This window comes from Dipteris shenzhenensis, chromosome 24, assembly GCF_047967505.1.
Source record: "Dipteris shenzhenensis isolate YYH24624 ecotype China chromosome 24, Dip_SZ_1.0, whole genome shotgun sequence".
Classification (NCBI taxonomy): domain Eukaryota; kingdom Viridiplantae; phylum Streptophyta; class Polypodiopsida; order Gleicheniales; family Dipteridaceae; genus Dipteris; species Dipteris shenzhenensis.
The window spans coordinates 21,357,993-21,381,478 of NC_141619.1; the positions used below are offsets into that span (position 1 = coordinate 21,357,993).

Consider the following 23,486-nt stretch of genomic DNA (forward strand, 5'->3'; position numbering starts at 1 on the left):
ACACAGGATCATTAGCATGGTGGACAAACTTGCAAAGCAAGAAATGCCCACGATGTTCAAAAGGGCTGCTAGGGCGACCAGGGCATGGAGCAGGACGGTGTGAATTTAAGCATGGAGTCTATAAGCTATTGCACTTTTGATGCCCGCTTCTTCTTCCTGGATCTAGACTTCAAGGTTGCGCATAAAACTTCCATGATGATGGATGGTGCTCGTGAGTCCCTCCTAGCTTAAGAGATGAGAAGCAAGGAAGGAAACAATGGAAGTTAGGAAATGTGGCATCCGTTGGTCTTCACAAAAGAAAAAAATAGTATTAAAGCTTATATTTGAATTTAAAATAACTTAACATGTGGCTCATTGAGAGGCCAAGTTTTCATTTCATCCCACAATGCTACCTGCCTAAAAATTCAAGAAAAGAAAGCAAGAAGAAGCCGACACTATGGGAAGCTAATAGTCACGACTCTGACCATAGCTCACCTAAGCAAACGACAAAGGCGGTGACCAAGGCATATTGGCATACCTAGTACAAAGGCACCATTGGTTGCACATGAGGGAGCCTTGTGAGATAGCTCTCAAAACTTCATGAGAGGTCACCAATCTTGGGATTAAGCTCACTTAGCAATTATGACTATCCACTAGGTCAAGTCACTTTGTTGCTCTACACTTTAAAGTTCATGGTGATAAAGATAACTTTCAAGGGAAAAACTGCAAGCAAGGGAGCAACCCAATAGATTTTGGAAGCAGGAATCCTAAGGGCCATAAGCAGGTGTTCGTAAGACAAGAGACAAACTACAAGTGCTATTGGACACGAGCTTTGCTTTGTATTTGCAATGCGAACACACTATTGGCATCGCGTGATTCTAAGAGGCCACAAAGATATTATACTCACCAAATAGCTACTTTCATCACTTGGAATAAAGATAAGCCTTGCGTCTATATGTATTTCCTTTCGTAGTGATTTTCTACATATTTAAGTATGTCAAGAATGATGGAACAGCATGAAGGATTCAGCAAATGGAACAAAATAGATGTTTATTCAAAAGAGGAGAGGCCCTTATAAGGGAAACTAATACAATGCATGTGCCCCAAAGGAGAGCATCTCTAGGTCCACAAACCACTCCACTAATTTCTTAATCGCACACCACACTCCTAGATTCACTCATTCACCCCTACTAACTGATACATCATTAGTCAAACCTAACTCAAGGCACACCTATACACACATGCGTTCACACACTCACTCATGTGATCACAACCATAGACCTTGTAACCCTTGGTATGATCCATTACATTAATTTATCCTTCATTACCCCCCACAAATTGATGACCTCAACCCTAGCAGGAGTCCATGGGAAACTTCATGGCTTGCCCACCTCTAGTGACAACATTCATGATCCCAACCTGGAACTCACTCTAGTTGCATCAGCAGTAGACTCATTTGGGCATATTCACCCCAACATGATCTCACTTTGACTTTGGTCTTGGTTTACAATTGGAAGACTAGACAATGACTATGCATGGGAAGTCCCCATAGGTCTAACAAGGAACTCACATATAAAACTAACAATCATTTATGGGGGACATCCCAGGGCAAAGAACCCTTTTTGACCACACACAAAAATTCTAAGTTGAAGATGTTGGGAAATTCCCCTGCTTGATGGCAATCTTTTTTTGGCATCGTTTCCAAGCCACCATTGTATTAGACTCATAAACTTGCTTGTCAATTGCATTGTACTTGGTGTCGATGAAGCAAAGCTTTCCTTCTTTGTGTATCTTCTTGGTATACCAAAGCATAATCTTTTTGTCCATGTGAAGCAAAGTATCCAATTCTAGGCAAGGTCTTACCACATGGGCATTGTCTAATGCCTTACAAGGTTTGGCAAATTGACTTAAGCAATTGGAACTTGAGAACATATTCTTTGAGAGCATAAGCATCATATCATCTGCATAGAAAAGCAAGAGCATAATGATGAATATAAACTTCATGATTGAGTTCTTGTGGTGAAATACAGTAAACATATTCAAAAGTTTCAGTCAAGTGGAAAAGCCCCAAATCTTAGTTGACTTGGTCAACCCTCAAATCCACAAAATTGCCAAAATATTAACTTAGAAAAGAGTAGAGATTGGAGGCTGAAATTAAAGATGTAGAAGCAAGCAATGAACGGGCTTTTGCAATGGAATGAAAACTCTTTTACCATTTTACCATAGAGGACCCCCTAGAGAAGAATTGTGCAATGCTACGTCAGAACGTCTATAAGAGTAGCGCCTTTCTCGACTAGTTTTTCTATCTGTTCTCCTCGTATATTGAACCATTGTTGCTCAAACTTCAAGAGAATGCTCCTTGTAGTGTTACCTAATAGTAGCTAGAGCCATTTGATGAATGGTGGCTCCTATAGGGAGAATTGTGCATTTCTTCGGTGGCAGCTGGAAAATGTGTTGGCACGGGCAACAGAGGAAACTATTTCCTAGTTCCACCTAGCCAAGGATTTTCCACAACACAAGGATGCTTTGACTCAGAGGACATGGGAAATGGCTCAAAGAATGGAGAGAACAAGCTTAAGCAAAGTTTGTGGGAAGAAAATGAAGAAAAGCTCCATTTGGGGAAGATAATAACATGGCACTCAAAGAGGGCTCAAGGAGGGTGGACATGGCTTTGATTACCACAAGATGGAACAACATGAAGGATTCAGCAAATGGAACAAAAGATATGTCTATTCGAAAGAGGAGAGGCCCTTATAAGGGCAACTGATACAATGCATGTGCCCCAAAGGAGAGCATCTCTAGATCCTCAAATCATCTCCAGATCCTCAAATCACTCCATTGATTTCTCAATCACACATCACACTCCTAGATTCACTCATTCACACCTACTAATAATTGACACATCATTAGTCACACCTAACTCAAGGCACACCTACACACACACATGTGTTCACACACTCACTCGTGTGATCACAACCGTGGACCTTGTAACCCTTGGTATGATCCATTACATCAATTTGTCCTTCAAGGAAAATGTATTCAATCAAAAATAGGTCATACTAAAGCTCCACATCATGACGAGGATGTGGGAAATGATTACTATCAACTAGCAAGAAGTCCAATTCCAGTGATGCTTATTGAGGAAGAGTAGTGAGCACGCTATCCACATGAGAAGATACAATGTTAGGAGATTGAAGATTCAGTACGTCAAGTGACATCAACTTGGAAGCTACCTACATTTATTAGGACAAGGACCCTATGCATACATCAGATTCATTAGAGATGCGTTGGACCTCAAGGAAGAACTTGAGTATATGCACATGTGCAACACGCACAAATCCAACTAAGAACGTGCAACTCAAGTGCTAAGAGATATGACTGAAGGCACAAAAAACCATATGAAGGATTGAGATGATGATGAAAGTGGAAGTAGCAAACCATTGGACACCACCAATGGCTAGTGTGGAAGAAGGAGGAATAGACATCAAAGAAGAAGCATCATGTGAAGACTTCACTATGGTGACACCATGACAATACTCCTTCACATGAGTCCAGTGATGAAGACAACATGGGAAAGGCCATCTTGAAAGCACTCAAGCTATGTGATAAAAAGAAGTCAGGTAATACTAACCACAAAACTTTGACTTTTCCACAATATCATGGTAAAAGAGATGGACAGGCTCTACTTGCTTGGATTAGTTCCTTCAACCAATACATTTTGGGGGAACAATACCAAGAGATTGAGAAGTTGAAACTTGCTACTATGAGTCACATAACAAGCAGTGCACAATTATGTACTTGTAGAAAGCATACATATTCCAAAGACATGGGAAGCATTCAAAGAAAACATCAAGAAGTGCTTCATACCTACATAAATCAAAGAGGATACTCACAGGCAATGGCAAAGAATGAGGCAAATGGACAATGAAAGTGTGGATGTATACATCAAGAAATATCTTTTCGCACTACTTCAATTGCAAATCATTGAAAAAAGTGCCATAAAAGGAGCAATGCCATACCTTTATTGAGGGTTCATGCCCTCCTATTTGTGCTGCTGTGTGAAGGCTTCAACCATCCAAGAAATGTCTTTTCGCACTACTTCAATTGCAAACCATTGAAAAAGTGCCACACAAGGAGCAATGCCATACTTTTATTGATGGTTTACACCCTCCAATGAAAGTGTAGATGTATACAGCAAGAAATATCTTTTCGCACTACTTCAATTGCAAACCATTGAAAAAGTGCGACAGAAGGATCAATGCCATACGTTTGTTGAGGGTTTATGCCCTCCGATTTGCACTGTTGTGTGAAGGCTTCAACCATCCACAACTTTTGATGCTGTGGATTTAGCATTAGAGTCAGAAATGAAACACAGTAAAGAAGCTTTGCTACTCACATCCTCGAGAAAAGAAACATACTCCATTCTTTAAGAAGGAGGGTACAAGTGGTAAAGCTGGTAGTTATGATGGCAAGTCTAATTGGGAACATCGTAAGTCACATGGAAATCAAAGAACTTGTGCACTTGTCACATGTTACAATTCCAAAGAGAAGGGGCACTACTCTTATGAATGGCCAAAAAACCCAATTGCTACATGCAAGCCACGTACTCAAGAAAAGGATGCAATAGAGCCAAACTAGAGGCCGTACCAATGGCAATGGTCAGTGCAACCATCCCACACGGATCAACTACATTGATGATATTGTTGAAGGATCCCAAGATGAATCTTTCAAGCAAGAGGGTAGAGATGAGGACAATGAGACCAAAGAGCAGACTACAACCCTTTAGGTAAGTGTTCTTCAAGTAAAATTGCATCTCTTTTCTGTACCTCTTTGTTACATATTATTGCAATATTGCACAAAAAAGAACATAATGCCTTGTTTGATGATGGAAGCACCCTGGACTTCATTTTGCATCATTTAGTTGAAAAACTAGGGCTTATAGTCCACCAATTTGAAATATCAAGTCAAATCAATTTTTCAAGGATCGAAATTATATGTGTTTGCAAACAGTTAAGAATCTTTAGGGCCATTAGTCGAGAGGCAAGATTTCCTAGTCGCTCCTTTGCGCAAGCAAGATCTCACTATAGGGACGCCTTGGCATGTTGATCACAATGTCAAACTTGACTATCTTGAGCATACCATTTTCGTGACTTAGGGCACCAAGACCATGACTTTAGAATGTGACAATAACCTTTCCTCTTGGCCTTTACTGTCACATACCCAAGCTAAAAGAGCTTTGTGCAAACATGACATGACATATCTTGTTGTGGTCAACAAGATCGAGGCTACCGAGGAACATAAGCAATAGCCTTTGGATCTCTAGCTACCTATGCTGACTACTCTATGGAAGACTTACCCTTGGCCTTCCTCAATCTAGACCCGAGGGCCACAAGATTGACCTCATCCTAGGTAGTGCACCACCTTCCAAAGCATCATATAGAAATAACCCTATCGAGTGGCAATCCCACATAGAAGATCTGTTGAACGGACCTAGCAGTTCACCATTTGGGGTACCCATTCTTCTTGCAATAAGAAAAATGGGGCTTTTTGGATGTGCATCGATTATGGTGCCTTGAATAAAATCACAGTGAAGAATTGATACCCCATTCTAAGAGTCAATGACCTTCTCAACAAGTTGAAAGGTGCCACAATCTTTAGCACAATTGATCTTAAGTCCAAATGTCATCAAGTGAGAGTTGCCACTACATTGAGCCGATGACCTAGTATGCATAATATCTCAGTCCTTAGTCATCGAGGGCAACCCTTTCAAACCTATGATGAAGGCCTATGCAAGTGGTTAAGACTCTTCAAAAATCTAGCATAAAATTAAGCAAGCCAATGGTACCCCTATCGGCTCGTGTTCCATTCATGATGACTACCTATTATGTGAAAAGTGCTTGTGCATCACTGCACTAGTTTGTGGCTTAGAAGAGGTACATCAACCACCCTACATGGGGCATTGAGGCCTCACTATGACGTATCAGACTATAATTCAAGATTTTCCCTAGACCAAGCTTAAAGTTGATGTTGCACCTTTTGTTGCACATTGGCTTATTTGCTAGAAAGTCAAGAGCTACAACGGCTAATATCAAGGTTTGCTTATGCCTTTATCGATCCCTTACGGTCCATGGGAGCAAATCTCTATGGACTTCATTATTGGATTTCCTATGACTAGCTGATGTTTTGATATGATTTGGACTATCATTGATAGATTTAGCAAACATGTGTATTGTATTCATTGCAAGAAGACCTTGACTACCATTCAGACTCCTCATCTGATTCTTAAGCACATCTTTGTACACCGTGGCCTTTCAAAAGTCATCGTGTCAGGTTGGGGCATTTAGCGAGCACAATTCCCATATTTTTTGCGCATAGCCACAACTTCAGTGATGTAGGGATGAACTAGGCTAAGCTTAATTTTTAATACTACAAATGCTCATGTACATATTTAAAATTTTGAACATTACTCGAGTGGGAAAAGATAGCTTTATTTTTAGAAAAAGCAAGTTATTTTGGAAGTGGCTTATGGGGCTTTACCCTAATTTGTAGATAGGGAAGAGGTACATGAAGCTTGTATGAATTTTTGCTCTTCTTCTTTTTCTAGCTTCAAATATCCAACCGATAGTTAGTAGTACCTCTCAAATATCTAGCTAATAACCTATAGTACCTTTCATTCACCTTTGGCTCCTCTTGTCTCTTTGTTAACCTCAAAATTCTCTCCATTATGGTGTTTCCAAAACATCCTAACCATACATATAGAAACTTTTGAGTAAATGGTCCACATTTTTGTGTTAATTAATGAAAGTATATTATGCTTTTCTCCAAAATTATGTGCCAAGATAATAGTTCATGAGTCCTTGAACTTTCTTTTCAACTTCTACAAATAAAACTAGTTTTAGTTGTGTGATGATGTTGCCTATTACTACTAGATCATCTACATACAAAGTACAAATCTCCTCTTTGAACTTTGAAATAACATGCATGATAGCAAGATGTGTGTCAATTTAGCTATACCAACTTTTGGGGGCTTGTTTTGATACATACAAACTCTTTATTAATCTACCAACTATGTTTTCCTTCCTTTTTCAACATATCCTTCTTCATCACTATATCCATTTAGCAATGCATTTTGACATCCAATTCATACATGCTCCATTTGTTGATGGTTGCCAGTGACATCCATTTAGAAATGCATTTTTGACCTCCAATTCATACATGTTCCATTTGTTGATGGTTGCCAACGATACCAAAATTTTGGCTATATCCAATTTTGCTACTAGGGCATATGTTTCTTCATAATCTTCTCCATATTTTTATGTAAATCTTTTCACAACAAGCATGTCTTCGTATCTTTGACCAATCTTGTCTTGCTATTGGAGCATATTTTCTTCATAATATTCTCCCTATTGTTGTCCAAATTTTTTTGTGAAGACAAACCAATCTTTGTATCTTTTTCAATACTTCTATGTGGATTGTTATTCACTTTTAATACCATTGGTAAATTGCACAACTCCCATATAGTTTTTGTACAATGCATTCAGTTCCTCATCCATTGTTGCTTGCTATTTTGGCTTTTTCAAACTATTATCTTCAAAATATATTGGTTCTTCTACTTGCATGATTATTGTCATCAAAGCACAACTTGGATTTCAACCTTAATTGCTTTACCTTTTTGTAGAATGCCAATCTTTGTTGTTGATTTGTTTTTTTGTGGTTGACCTTCTTAGTTCTTGATCTCCTATAGTCTGTTGTTCCTATTCTTCTTGCTTTGCATTTTGTAATTTTATGTCTTTTAGGCTTGGTGAAACAATGGTTTCATGTGATGTGAATGTTGATTTCACTATGCATATTCATCAAATATATCCCTTGAGATGGTTGTTTTAAAATTGGTTGGATCATATAGCTTTGGTGTATTTGCTAGTGTAAACGTCCATTATACATTTTATCGATTCACATATAATTTAATTCTATAATCATCATGAATATGGGCATATACTATGTATCCAAAGTGATCAATGTTTGGTTTTTATTTAGTAAGTGCCTCATATATAACCATACCTTCTTGTATTGGTTCTATCGATAACTTGTTCAACAATCAACTTGCTATGTTACTTGCTTTTGCCCAATATTGATTCGGTAGATGCTTTTTACTTGGGATTGCCCTAGCACTTGCTACTAGTGCTTGACTCTTTTTCTCTACTCTTGCATTCTATTGAGGCATATGCCATGATTCCACATTCTCTACAAAAATTAATGAATGCTAATGGCATATACTCAACACCTCTATTAGACTTTATTGTTTGCTTTTCAACAATAGCTTTGAATTCTTTGAAATTTTCAAATAGTTTTGATTTTTATTTGATAAAGTAGACACAACAATATCAATTATAATAATCTATGAATCACCCTTTATGCTTCTTCTCAATGCATAACCCCATACATCTAAGTGTATCAAATTCAAAATACCTTTTGCTCTTGTTGCATTTCTACCAAAATTGGATCTAGCTAGCTTGCCAAAACAGCATGCTTCATACACTTTTCCAAGGATCTAAGTCTCGGTATACTAGTAGCTATATTATTATTTTTGAATTGTTTCAATCTTGTGGAATTTTACATGACCATACCATTTATGTCATAACTTTGAAGTTGTCATAGATTGGTATTCTGTCAACATTACATGTAATTTTGGTGCTGAGGTTGTTATTCTAAATAATCTACCTGCTTTTCACTACTTCTCCAACAAGTTGGCATCCTGTTGATTTATATCTAATTGTGCAATCATCACCATAAAAATTTATAATTATTCTCTATCATTTGTCCAACAATAATAAATTATTTATAATCTTTGGGACATAGAGTAGACCATCTATAAATCCCCCTTTCCTAAAAATTTATCCGTGGTGACCTTACCTTTACTTAAATAGGATTTGTGTATTGTCTACAATGCATACCACATTATTTGGTCTTTATAATAATTTCATCTATATGGAATATTTATGAACTATCATGCATGATGAATCTCTACTATCAACATACTATGAATCCCTAATTTTGTTAGCATCCTTCACATGATAACTATATTTAGCTAAACTTACCTGATTCTAATGTTGATTGTTGTTATGGTCTTTGTTCCATGCTTTCAAGTAAGGTAAATGGATTATTTATTGTTACTATGATTTGCATATTGGTTTTGATTATGATTGTGTACTTTACAATTTTCTACTCCTCTTTCTTTGTTGTTGTTGTATTGTTATCCTAATTCTTTCACCAATCTTTCTCATAATGCCCAAAATTTGTGCAATAATTGCATTGTGTGCTTGACATATTTCTTGATGAATTACCTCTACCTTGAAATCTCCCTTCTTTTCAATAATAATCTATGTTTTGATAATTTATTTTGCCTAAATAATGTTGTTGACTCCTTTATTTTTACTTTATTGTTGATTATACTTTTGCATTAAACATTGGTATCCAATTTGTTTCTCATCACCATTCTTGTATCTTTGCATTTATTAGATTTTTTTTAATTCTCATTTAAAACCCCTTTCCTTGCTCGAATTGATTGATTCTTGATTTCTTCACTAAGAAATAATAAATCTTATATGACAAGTTTTTTTATTGAATTGCAATGGTTTGCAATTGGGCTTCATTATCTTCCCCTAATCCATTGAGAATGACCTACACCAAGCTCTTTTGGCTTCATGGTTTCACCTGCTCCTATAGGTTGAATGTTGTTGTCCTTAATCCTTAAAACCTATGTATGAACAAAATTACCTAAAATGTACTTTTTGTGTTTCTATTTCATTAATAAATTCAAGGGAAAGAGGAGAAAACAAGCTCTTTTGGGATTTTTCCCCAAGTCTCTTGCCTATAAACTAAAAAGTATAAGCCTTTAGGCAAATGATCTACCAATTGATTCCCATCACAATGCTTCAACTAAAACTTTGATTGTTATGATCCTTGTGTGTGAAATGACTTTGATATATTCTTTGATTCATAAAACGTGGAAAAAAAATCCCATGTTGCTTTATATGTTTTCAATGTTTTTAATTTTCCAAGCATAACATCCTGCACATTTTGCTTGATCACCTGACAAGCATGTCTATCAATATTAGCCCATTCTATTTTCTTTTTAGTGATATCAAGATAAGTATACGAATAAATTATTGGCCTTGGGATTATCCCATCAACATACTCCCAATGGTCTTGGAGAAAGGGAATTGTCTAAATTAATATTTCCATGGACTAAAATTCTAATTGTTAAGTTTTGTTGAAGACTACAACTTAATATTGCTTGATGCTAACATGAAAAATGTCAAATAAGACTTAAAACAGATGTCTAGAAATGATTAAAATTGCTTTAAAATAGTGCAAAAATATTGTTTTCTATGCTTGAAATATGGGTGAAAATCAAGGTCATAGTGAAAAGTTGTTGTGAAAGTTCCCTTGATTGTTGGTGCTAAATCCTAAATGTCATGAAGTCATGCTTCTAGTCAATGCCTTGGAACTTGAGGATGTTTCTATTTTAACATTGTCTGGGATCAAAACCTTCAAAATCTTAAAAAAAAAACCTTCACTTTTCTTGAGAAACTTTGCAATCTTGCCTTGAAAGTCCCGAAGAAAGTGCCTTATAAATGTGGATGTAGCCGTGAAAAAATATGGACGTATTGATATGGAAAACTTGGAAATTTCCTTTAAAAAATGTCAAAATTTGAGGCCACAAATCTTGGAATTTTTTGGCATTGGTAATGGCTTTGGATAGGCTTCAATGGTTTTTGGAGGGGACTAGATGTAGATGCTAGTAGCTATGGAGAGACAAATTGAATATGGTTTGAGGTTTGATGCTCTCGATCCAATCAAAGAAAAGCAATTGACCATAGATAGAGATAGAGATTGAGGCCTTCATGGAGAGGCTCAAATGTAAAGGTTAAGTGCTGAAAATGACATAAAATCCAAGTTTTTACTAATAGTATGACATTCAACGTGGGAAATTTGTTTTTCCCATGAAAACCATTTTCCCACATTACCCCTTTAGTATTATAATCTTGGTCTAAGAATGGACAAAAATTATAGCATTGGCATGCTAATTAACATTCCAATTGAGATATTTGCTTTGCATTTTCTTTTCCTTGAGAAGAAGTTCCTTTTCAAGAAAAGAGTTAAGCAGAGGGGCTGCCATGAGGAGAGAGACTAAATGATAGCGTAGCATTGATGTTGAGAAAAATGGGTCTTCAAATCTGAAGTAGTATATTGTGAATGCATTTGGAAAAATGCTTGAAGACACCCTGCCATGAAAGCTGAATGCCATACATTAAATGAGGTTGAGTGCAGTGTCAGTAAGGGAATCATGGCTTTTAGCTAATCAGAAGGGACGATCGCACGCCATCACTGATTGCTAACACCTGAAATAAACAACGGCAATTGCACTATGCACGGCTCTTGACAGGATCCATCATCCATAGAAGACCAAGGATAATAGATCGCCTGGGCAGATATGGACTCTGACTCTGAATCGGAAGAATTGGTATTGGATGATGTACGTTCGATCCTTAAATCTCGGTTGCTCACATTTACGCTTCTGTCTTAAGTTTCTCTTTTGTTGGGTGGCATCTTGGAGCTCAATTTTATACATCTTTCTGTATTTTTTAAAATGAATAGCTTCAAGTGACACTAATTGACTATTACGAAGAGAGAAAGGGAGAGAGAAAGAGTCTTGTGGGAGAAAGATCAAGTGTGACCCAAAATTCAAAGAGAGAACCGAGTCTGAAAGTCATATTAAGGATCCTGCATCTTAAAGAGAAGCTGGAAGCACGTTAGTTCTTGAGATCTAGTGTTTTAAAGATCCTCTGACCTTTCAAATCAAACAACACTTCAAGCATTTAACAGAGCTGCTTTGCTCATCACGAATAACGGGGTCTTTTGTCAAGCAAGTATCGCAGTTTCAGATTAATGTCACACTCTAAACAGTTTAAGACCTTAAAAACGGTGGTAGCTCTTTGTACAGGAGTGGTGATATCTGTGCCTTTGTTACTGCTTGGTTTCTTACTGCAAAAGAAAGAACCTCCACGGTGAAAGTGCTCATGGCTCTTCTGAGATTTGAACGAGGCAAAGCTGGGCATTGTAATGAAGCATAAATGATATACTCCTTGTTACAGCGTACTACATACTTGAACCTTGTACTTTTCCCTATTTGTGTCTCAACTTCTAGCATATAAAAGCCTCTCTGGATACAGCTGACCATTTTAAAAATTTGTTTGGTACCTTTTGTGGATTGGGTCATGGAATGTGTGCAAGCCATATACAAAGAGATAATTATCAGGTCCTTGAAACACATGGCACAAGGCTCTACATCTCCACTTGTGCAAAAAAATGTATGTTTGAAAACAAAACCTTTCGTTCTTTTGAATCTTCCTGCGGCAAAATATGGAAAATTTTTGGGACAGAAATGATGCGGAGTTTTCAGAAGCTAGCCAGCCAACTGTGTGCTACCCTGAAGCGGAACGTTGATGCCAGAGGACATTCAAACTCTCTTCCACCTAAACTCATGTCCGTCCTAGAACAGCACCTCATAGAGCTCCTTGGGCTGTAGGTACAGCTGTCTATCTGAAAACTCCAGCTTAGTGCTGGGTGTAGAGGGCTGCAAAACTGAGGTGAACTGTCTCCTCTTCTCTTTCTGTCTGCCTCCTGAAGCGTTCTCTGGGATGATGGAGAGGAGGTACAATGCCAATTTGTATAGGATTTGGGGAGGGGGGGTGCCCCCCTGAGCCCCCGCCTCAAAACAATACAAAATTAAGGCAATCATAGATCTTCTGGCAGTCGGCTTAAAGTCAGCCTCCTTGTGGGCCTATAATGATTGGCATTTTGCCAGTCCATTCCCCCGTGGGCTCACAAACCCGTCCTATGTGTATGGTTTATGCATAGCCCAACATTAACTTATGTCCCTCACCCTAAGTTAGTCCTAGCTCTTTTGTCATCCTCAAATGGGGGCTCACAGATGCTTTTCTAACACCCCCTCTCAAGGACTGGGTTGTGGTTTCATGCTCATCAATGTAATGAGGTGCTCCATGGGCTCTCTGTGAAGAGCATTCATGAACATGTTGCAGGCATTCTTTGCAAAAGGGGCAATCAGCTCCCTGATGAATGGTATGAACCTCAAAGGGTTCTAAAGGGTATCCATGGGGCTCTTAGCAACCACAATGGAACATTGGTTGTCACATAGGATCACTGAAGTGTCCTCCTAAAGGGTATCCATGTCCTCAAGAGTCAATCTGAGTTACATATACACACAAGCTACTGTGCATGCTGCACTGTACTCAACTTCATATTGATTGGCAGTTACTTCTTTCTGAGCCACAAGATGTCCCCTGAGCCCAGCAAGAAACAATATCCTATTGTAGACCATTTAGATTCCAATCTCGAATCAAAGTCGCTCTGGTGACTTATGTCCGATAAGTGATCCATACCCACATGTACGGCTGAGAGATATGAGTATCCTAATGTTCGCATTCCAGATGAAAACTGACAATTCAATCCTACTTCAAACCTGATGTAAACTGGTTTTGGTCAAGTAGATCGGACTACCTGTTGATTGCCGATATATGTCAACTGAGATGTATCCTCTTTGCTCAGCTTGGCTCCAATGTCCATTGGGTTGACGGTCCATGCTGTCTTTCTGAATCCTTTCAAGCCTTCTAGAGAACACTTCTGAGAAATGAAGAACTTGTTTGATTTCTGCCAGGCTTGTATGCCAAAAAACAATAAAGTTTATAAATCCATCATTTGAAACTCCTTCTTGAGGTCCTGTTCCTTGAGAGTACTTGTTTCTATTTTCGACCTACATGCAAGGTGGGAGAGAGATGGCAGATGAATGCAAGGTGAATGAAGAATGCTACGTGAGATTCACAATGAAAGGGTATGTCCCTTGAGATCAATCAAGTTCCATCTTCCCATTTACACCTACCCTTAGCCTATGACCCATGCATCTACCATTCAATGCACCTTAATGCACCCTTCCCTTCCTATTGCCCCTAGGACCTAGACACGTGTGTGCACATTTTTATTAATAGAATAAGTATCACATGTCCAAATTCAATGCCGTCTGAAGGAGTGGCTCCAGCTCAACTAGTCCTATCTACTGAGATGATCCACCGCCATAACAAATTGGTCGGTGCCCATCATAAATACAAATACATGTTACACCATAGGCGTATAATATATAATAATGTTTTCAATGTCTACTAATCACGGATTAGTGATTTCTCTTGTCATGACAGTCCCTCGTGCTTGCTTGAATGGGCAGAAGTCCTCTTTTGGATCCTCTCTTGTCTCTTTCTCTTGTGTATGCTTCTCTTTTACTTCTGCATTTGCATCTCCTCTTCATAATCTGCAAATATTCTTCTCTTGGCAGTATATGATCTCTTCTAAATCAAAACTTAAATCCCATTTTCAAGTTCTGATTCCTCTTGATGCTGAATATTCAAAATGCAGAAGTACCATTGCAGTGCTTCTTCAATATCTCTTCATACTCAGAATTCTCTTCTGAATACCAAGCTGCTGAAATCTCTTTATAGTAACCTGCTCAATAAGCTGAAACATATTTTCAACAAACCGGTCAGTATTAAAACGATTCTCTCACCCAAATGTATTATTGAACTAGATCATGGTCAGTAATGCCAGGAGATTCCAGCTCAGTAGTAGAGGTTGGAGACCTTCCAGAGTTCCTCATTGGGAGACATTTGATATTTGCAGAGGTGCTTCTGGAAGAGACTATGGAAATCCCATAGGAATAGAAAGATCACTCTTTTCTTTTGGCTTTCTATCCATGGTGGGATTGCAGTGAACCTTTGGAGATCCAGGTTTGGAGCCGACCCTACTTGCCCTCGTTGCCTCTCTGCTTTGGAGACTATTCAGGATTGCTTATGAGATTGCAGACAGGGGAGGATGATTTGGATGGGGGTAGCTAGGATTTTCAGTCTCTTTGCCCACTCCCCATTCTTTATGACATGGGCTCAGTGGCTTGGCTTTCTCTTACAGGGCCTCAGGTATTCTATGAGAGACTTGACTCCTCTCGGGCCATTTCGATTCGACATCATTAGGTTGAGTCCTGTTCTTTGGATGTGTTACCACACCTTCCTTTTGCAGCTATACATGCCTCTGTGGATACCTCTTGGGAGATTCTAGCGAGCATAGCAGCCTAGCATATCTGGAGAGCCAGATGCACAGAGGCATTGGAGGGAACTCAGGTTTATCCCTCGCACACATTGGCTAGTATCTTGACAGACACCATACATACCTTGATGGACATATGGACGAGTATGCAGGGAGACTCCCGTGCAGCCTCAGCTAGGAGGGCTTCTTTCTTCAGGGAATGGAAGGATTCTCCTTTCTTCTCTGAGACTCCTATAGGGTTGAGGTGGCACTTTCAGCCTCAGCCTTGGTTGTTTTCCACCTCATTTTGAGGGGGTTTATTTATCCTCATGATTTCATGATGTATTTTGCTTTGAGCTTGCTCTCGCGGGTTTTTTCTCTTACTTAATAGAAGTCTCTTTCTTGGGAAAAATAGAAGTCTCTTTCTTGGGGGGGGGAAAAAAAAAGCCAATCACTTTTATCTATAATATAAATGAAATCAACAAGAGGGTCACTAATAACCTCAAGGTGCGAATCGATATCCTCTTCCTCCCTCACCCTCTGCAAGGGCTCCAAAGCGGTTTGGGGAGATTGGAATGAGAGGAGTGCATGTAAGGGGTGTCACCGAGGACTAGAGTCATTTATGATCCCGAACCGTAATCCAAATCTGACTAGGGGCGTGTGGGGAGGAGGAAGTGGAGGAGCCTTGGAGGAGGCCTTGCTGGAGGGGCCATTCTAGTGGGTGTGGTCCTTCTGGGGCAATCCGGTGCTAGATGACCTAAATGCTTGCAAATGTAGCAGTCCTTCCTGAGAGTGTCTGTTGGGTGTTTGTAGAAAGACATGATTTTTGGTATCTACCCAAAATGAAATCACTCCCTTTCTCATGATACGTTCAATGCTTACAATGAAAGGTGAGGCAATAAAATGTACAAAACGATTTTATTCAATTGGGACTGTAGCTCAACTTGACCGAGTTTGTTGCTACTTACAACGACATGGAACTTTGGACTTTGGATTTTGGACATAGGAATCCGCTAAGTATTAGAGTTAGTCATCTCCTATATGTATAGTAGTGAGAGAGGGCTTCTATGTGAGTGTGCCCGCGTAGAGAGAGTAGTAGTGTTTTGGTCCTTTTTCAGTGTATTTCTGTAGGTTAGATGGGGGTCTAGCTAGGGAACATTGCCAGGGTTTGAGGCTGAGTTTGTTAGGCCTGGCTGAGGCTTATTTAGGCTTGGTTTGAGCGCATAGTTAGGGGGAGTTTGAGGCCCAGCTAGACGCTTGGTTTGGCCTGATGTGGGACCCTGACCAGGGTCGGACCTGACCAGGTCGGTTGGGTCTGCCAGGTCAGCAGACTTGGTTGGCCACATCAGCAGCCCCCTGCCCCTATAAATAAGGTAATTTGGGCCCCTCTCATAGGTAATCAGTGGAGCAGTTTTCCATCACTTGTTGGGCAGTCTTCTGTGCAGTCTCCAATAGTTCTTGGACAGTTGGTTGCGCAGTTTCCGGCCTGCAGTTGGATCATCCATGTGGAGGTTTTTCTTAGCATTTTCAGCAGAGTTTTTTCTTTATTTCTTGTGTCAATTTCCATTGATTTTTCTTGCTGTTCCAGTTCGCTGTTCTACTCTTAGTTTTCTGCTAATATTTCTGCTGCACTTTCACACGGTATAAGAGCAGTCATCTCTCAGCTCTCTTCTAGGATCTATCACTCCTGGATTTCACTCTCTCCTTCATGCAGTAACCCTGCATTTTGGTGGACAGCACAAGCCTCTCCCTCGCCTTGCAGAAGCGTCCTACATTGTGAGTGTGGTCAACATCAAGGTCTTGGTATTGGTCGGTGTTGCTTCTCAGGTTTTTGGGCTGCTATACGTGTGCACAGTGAGCTCTTCAGAAGCGCGTTTCCGTGCTCTCTCGAAGAGTGTTCTTTGTATTTCTCAGTTCTCTAAGTATAAAGCAAATTCTCCCCTGATTGGGGGAGCGGGGCCCTCAATGGGTATAGGGACCCAATCGGTTGTCGACTCTACTCTCCTTCGCACATGGGCAGGAGGTTCTAGCAGTGATTCTTGCACATATGTTTAACCTTGCAGTCATAGTTTTTTCCATACGTTACCATACACATACGTCATACGAGTATGGAAGTATGATTGGAGTATGGTTCAGCCCCTAGGGCTGAAACATACGTGACCCTAAATTTACCCAAAAACATTAGGAAAATATACATTGTACACATTACATTGGCATAGAGCTACAAAACTTTCAACTTTCATCTTGAAACTTCAAACTAGTATTAATATTAAAGTCATGAATCATGATTTATGAAAGTTCAAAGGGTCCAGCCTCTAGAGACCAGAGTCATCTGGAATCTAGATTCTGATACATAGTGACACTGCACCAAACATCATGATCAAAGGTAGTAGGTAGTAGAAACTTGGAAGTAGGTACTACACCAAAACATCAAAGGCAAAACATCATATAAGAAAAGGCTGCCACAGCCCGAATAAAGCTGAAAATTGAAATGCATCACAATTCACAACCGATGAGGCTCAATCCTCAAGCTGCATCCTCATCCTCATTCCCTTGCTAATCCTCATCCTCATCATCATCTGCATCAGTGCCATCCTCCTCCTCCTCCTCCTCCTTGAGACCATCCTTGAAGCCAACCACAGCCAAAGTCGTCTAACCGTGTACGGACTTCGGAGTACGGATTAGCAGCGTACGGATTAGAATAGTGCTAAAAATGGTGTTTTCCAAGGTTTTGGCCAGGCATAAAAACGATCCCCCTCCCCCCCCACACAACAACAACAACAACAACAAAACAAAACAAAACCACCCAACCAACCCAAAAAAATAAAAATAAAAAATATTGTATGGAAAGCCGTACGGAATACTGTACGTACAGACGTACGGATGGAGTATGGAAAAACTGTCCGTACGTGTACGGACCTAACTATGCTTGCAGTTTGTCACGGCTTCCCACTAGCATGGAGCACCACCACTATCGTACCAATACACAAAGCAAGAGACCTCATGGACACCGGGAACTATCGCACCCTCATGATTGGACACACATTGGCCAAGATCTATGGATCGGTACTAGAGAGGGAGATTAGCAATCATACAGAGGCACGTGGCACAGCGAGCCCTAGGGCAGGCAGGATTTAGGAGGCAACACTCTACTCTAGACCACATTTTCACTCTGAGGGCTGTCATTGAGGAGGCGAGGTTCAGTCATGAGAAAGTCTACACATGTTTCGTAGACTCTCGTAAGGCTTTCGACACTGTCTCACAATCCCGCATGATCAGGAGACTACAGGAGATGCAGTTCTAGAGACACTGATCTGGGGTGTGATGAGCCTATATGAGTCAGTCAGAGGTAGGGTCCATGCTCCAGGTAGTCGATCGGATTGGGTTGAGAGCACCATTGGGGTGAAGCAGGGCTGTCCTCTCTCACCGACTCTCTTTGGACTCTACATCGATGAGATCACATCTTTCATAGATCGCCTAGGGGGCGAGGGTTCATTACTAGGTGATCTCCTCAAACAGATATTATTATATGCTAATGATATAGTCCTTATATCCTCTTCGTCGTCGACGGAGGGGCTGTAGAGAGATCTGGAGGCATTAGAGGTGTTTTGCAGAGAGAGAGAGACCTGACGGTCAACCTTGGGAAAACTAAGGTTATGATCTTCAACACCTCACGAGCAGTGATTCGCCGACTTAGTTTCACCTATCATGGCGAGCCAGTAGAGATAGTGCAGTCGTACAGATATTTGGGAGCAGTCTTCAGAGGACCCATCTTCACGATGACCCATGCAGTCTAGGCACGGCTCACATGAGGGCATAGTGCTTTGGCTAGACTAGAGTGACAATGCTTCCAGGTGCACTTCCAGGATCCTCCCAGGAAGGGCTGGCTTTTTGACACACTAGTGCGAGTGACTGCCATGTATGCAGCACCGTTCTGGGGATGCGATCTTCTGAGGACAAACTAGAGGAGCTTCAAGTGGCTATAGGTGACGATGGGGTCCAGGATGATCCGATGTAAGCCCTCAGTCCCACATGAGTTAGTACAGGCATAATTCGCCATGACACCTCTCCAGGGGGAAAAATATTTTGGCGAGCTTTTTAATGTGAGCTTTTTTACCATTTCCTTTGTTTTTGCGAGCTTTTTTTAGAAATCCATACATGTTCTTGTTATAAGAAAGCTGGGGAGGTTAGAAAGAGGGGGAGAGGATATAGGATATGTTCATTTTCATAGCATGTGGAAGGGGTGGAAGAGTGTATCCTATGCACAAGGGGGGGGGCGGATATGAGTGGCAGTAGGAGGTAAAAAATTATGGAAGATATGTCCATATTCAAAGTAGAAGGGAGGAACTATGGGAGATATGTTCATTTTAAAAGTGTATAATTTGAAACTTTTGACCTCATATTTGGATTCCTCGTCGAATTCCGGTCATTTTGAGTACCGACATGACCATATTCCGATAAAAATTGGAAAAATGGTGTTTTTGTCATTTTGGCCTGTTTTGGGCCTGTTTTGAGTCTGCGCTAAACAGGCCTCAAAACAGGCCCAAAACAGGCCAAAATGACAAAAACACCATTTTATCGGAATATGGTCATGTTGGTACTCAAAATGACCGGAATTCGACGAGGAATCCAAATATGAGGTCAAATCTATCAAATTATACACTTTGAAAATGAACAAATTTCCCTTATGCTCTCCCTTCCCCTTTACATTTAGGAGATGAACATAAGTTTCACATTCCTCATCCTCTCTCTCCCTTCCCCTTTACATTTAGGAGATGAACATAAGTTTCACATTCCTCATCCTCTTTCTCCTCCTTGCACTCCTCTTTGCATACCTTATAAGTTCCCCCTCTAACTATGATAATGAATATATGTTCCAACTCCCCTCCCCTCCCTTCTCCATGCGACCATCCCTCCCCTTTTCCTTTATCTCCCCTCTCTCCCCTCTCTCCTCTTAACTGCAACCATAACCCAAACTTTCCACCCACCCCACTCCATGAAACCCCCCCTCCCCCTCTCTCTCTCTCAGGTGAATGAAAAGCTCACAATATTCATGAAAATTGAAAAAAAGCTCATGACAAAAAGCTCACCAAAAAATCACACCCCTCTCCAGGTTGATGCCATCTTTCAGACAATGAATTTCATCCATAGAGTCTGGGACTTACCGCATTGGAGACTTTCGAGGTTGGCCCTAGAGTCATCCAGACAACTAGCAGAGAGCGGGGCAAACACATGGTATGCACGCCAGGCACAGTATCCAGATGGATAGGCTTCCCCTCTTTCAGTACAGCATGGATGCGCCTCCTGAGTCGATCCCACGAGATGAGATCAACCCTATCATAGGTTAGACCTCCTCCAGCTTTATACATCCCAGACTTGGGGGGAGGACCAGGAGCTCCCCATCAATACCCAGTTTTATCGTGACCACTTCTTGAGAGTATCAGAGGAGGGATTCATCATCAGACCCCAGTATCTCGAGGACAGAGGAGTCTCCCATGCACTGAGGATTGCCATTGGTCAGATGCGGGTTTCTTCCCATCAGCTGAGGGATCGAGGCAAGGAGAACAACATGTATACCTAGAGAGTAGCGGGTCTGCATGCTATGTACGCTGGGGACGGTTGAGACAGAGGAGCATTTTCTTTGTGTTTGCCCAGCCTACTACGAGTTCTAGGGGCGCTACCACTGCCTCTACTGGGAGGGGAGTTGCTTCGGCCCTTTGTCACGACTAATCCATTTCCATGACCAGGTTTGTATCAGGCTTTATCTGATGGAGATGCGTCGGCATAGGGAGACACTTCTGCGACAAATCAGAGAGCAGTAGGGGATGGCCAGACCACCACAGGATATAGAGGGCAGAGTGACGCATCACAGACGTCTATACATTTGAGTCAGCCCTAGGACATAGTGGAGTGGAGCAGGAGGAGCTAGCCGATATGAGAGTATAGTATGAGAGTATAGTCTGGATGAGTAGCTGGCATAGTACCATTGAGAGAGGGGCGCAGAGATCACATGCGCGACAGAGAGTACCCAGAGTACACTCTATTGAGGTCCGACCTATCATAGCTTTCCTCAGGGCGGACCGACAGAGACGAGGGGTCACTCTAGACATAGCTCAGAGAGTCCACAGAGTGAGGAGACCGCGTCCCCCACTGCAACGCGAGACAGCTCGACAGATAGATATTTCCGAGACATCTTCGTAGCCCATCAGAGAGCCATCACTGTACCAGGCTGCGGCTTCTGATTGTGTTCTAAGTCCCAGTGCCGAGACTGACTTGTTTTTGAGTTTGTTCCTGATACTAGATAGATTGATCTAGCCCACTATGCAGTTGCAGTTGACTATTTCTATTCATGATTATGACTTTGTTAGCATAGATTAGTACTCAGCAATGGTCCTAGCGTGCTCTTTGCTTCAGCCCATTGAGGCTTGTATGAGTTTGCTTTTTGTGTACTTTGTCCCATAGGCCTGTGAGGCCTCCCGTGGATGTTAATATATCTTTCTTTCTCTCTCTACCCTCATCCCCTTTCTCTCTCTATGGTGAATTACGCTAATTCCTCGCTAAAGGCTTAAAGAAGGTCTTGCTGTGAATTACACGATCAGATTACCGTTGCATGTTACAAGGGGTGTTGAGCTCATTCGTGTAGATGCCTGGGCATGCAGGATTGCGGCAGTAGCAGCATACGAAGGATTGTGGTAGAGATAGTCTATGCCGACGGAGTGACGTAGATTGGGAGGAGCTAGACTAGAGGAGACTAACATCAGGATTGGGAGCATGTGGCTCAGCACCCGAGGTAGTTTGGTTGAGGCAGCTACGCGACCGGATGAGGTTTTCAGTGATGAAACTCACGACCTATTTACCAAGCCTCTACCACTACAATTCCTCAGTGAACATTCCAGCTCCCTTGGGTTGATTCGAGAGCCAAGAGCTGAGTGGGGATGTTAGAGTTAGTCATCTCCTGTATGTACAGTAGGTATGTACAGTAGCGAGAGAGGGCTTCTATGTGGGTGTGCCTGCCCAGAGAGACAAGTAGTATTTGTGTCCTTTCTCAGTGTATTTCTCCAGGTTGAGATGGATGTATTTATCCAGGTTTAGATGGGGGGTCTAGCGATAGCACATTGCAGGGTTAGAGGTTGAGTTTTTAAGGCCTTGATGACGCCGATTTAGGCCTGGTTTGAGCCCACAGTTAGGGGTAGTTTGAGGCTAGTTAGAGGCCTGTTTTGGGACCCTGACCAGGGTTGTGTCATCCGACCTGACCAGGTCGGGTAAATCAACTAGACTAGGTTGGTTGGGTCGGCAAGGTCAGCAAACCTAGTCGGCCACGTCAGTAGCTCCCTGCCCCTATAAATAGGGTCATTTGGGCCTCTCATAGGGAGTCAGTGGAGCTGTTTTCCAACACTTGTTGGACAGTCTTGTGTGCAGCCTCCAGTGGATCTTGGACAGTTGGTTGTGCAGTTTCCAGCCACTTGTGTGCGGTCTTCAGTAGATCTTGGACAGTTGGTTGTGCAGTTTGCAGCCCTGCAATTGTATCATACATGTAGAGATTTTTCTGGGCATTATCAGCCCTGACTCTTGTGTTGATTTCCATTGAGTTTTCTTGCTGTTCCAGTTCACTGTTCTACTCAGTTTTCTGCTCGTATTTTCACTGCTTTTTCGAACCAAGGACTATAGACCATCGGCACAAGGCTCTATAGAAGCTATGAACCAGCCAAAGAGACCTGGCAGCAAATCGATTACTCACGAAGGTCTTGTAGATGACTCTCTTAAGAGAAATACTGCATCTATGCAGCTCACAGCCGTGGCATCCAAGAAGCAGCCTGCAAACTTAGCCAGAACTCCTTAAGTCACGAAACTTCTCGTTCCTCATTGGGCAATCTTCTCATGATCGCATGCAACCACATGTTGATGGGGAGATCCCATGCAAACTACCACAATGCCTACCTTGGATAATCATGGGTTTTTTCCACCCCCGTTAATCCTTGGCCCACAACATTGATTACTCCTAACAAACAACCTTAATCAAAGGCGGGGACAAAACAAAGACAGTTGCTATCAAAGACGAACATCCAAATGACATGGAAAAACTGCCCACACAGGGCTGGTGTACACGAAAGAGAATAAGAGATACTGCATCTACGCAGCTCACAGCCATGGCATCCAAAAAGAGCCTCCAAGCACAGCCGAAACTCTTTAAGGCACGAAACCTCTTGCTCCTCATTTTCATGATCACATGCAGCCACATGTTGACATGGAGATCCCATGCAAACAGTCGTAAGGGCCCTCTGAGTCATCTGGGCTTAGTGTCAAAACTCAAACTTTTGGCACCCCATCTCCCTCTGAGCTTGTAGAGGGGCAGGATGGAG

At 41.3% G+C, this 23,486-nt stretch overlaps 1 protein-coding gene across 4 annotated transcripts in view; it reads left to right on the plus strand.

Annotated features, from left to right (window-relative positions):
• Positions 1 to 11,149: 11,149 nt before the first annotated feature.
• Positions 11,150 to 23,486, plus strand: part of LOC147886356 (Rab3 GTPase-activating protein catalytic protein) — a 129,108-nt gene continuing 116,771 nt past the window's right edge. For 3 of the 4 annotated variants that reach the window (XM_087395211.1, XM_087395212.1, XM_087395213.1), the window contains exon 1: positions 11,150 to 11,515. In XM_087395211.1, the coding sequence (XP_087251337.1) occupies positions 11,474 to 11,515 (42 nt within the window). In that variant the 5' untranslated portion in view covers positions 11,150 to 11,473. The remainder of the gene's footprint in view (positions 11,516 to 23,486) is intronic. The other variant, XM_087395214.1, reaches the window with a different exon arrangement.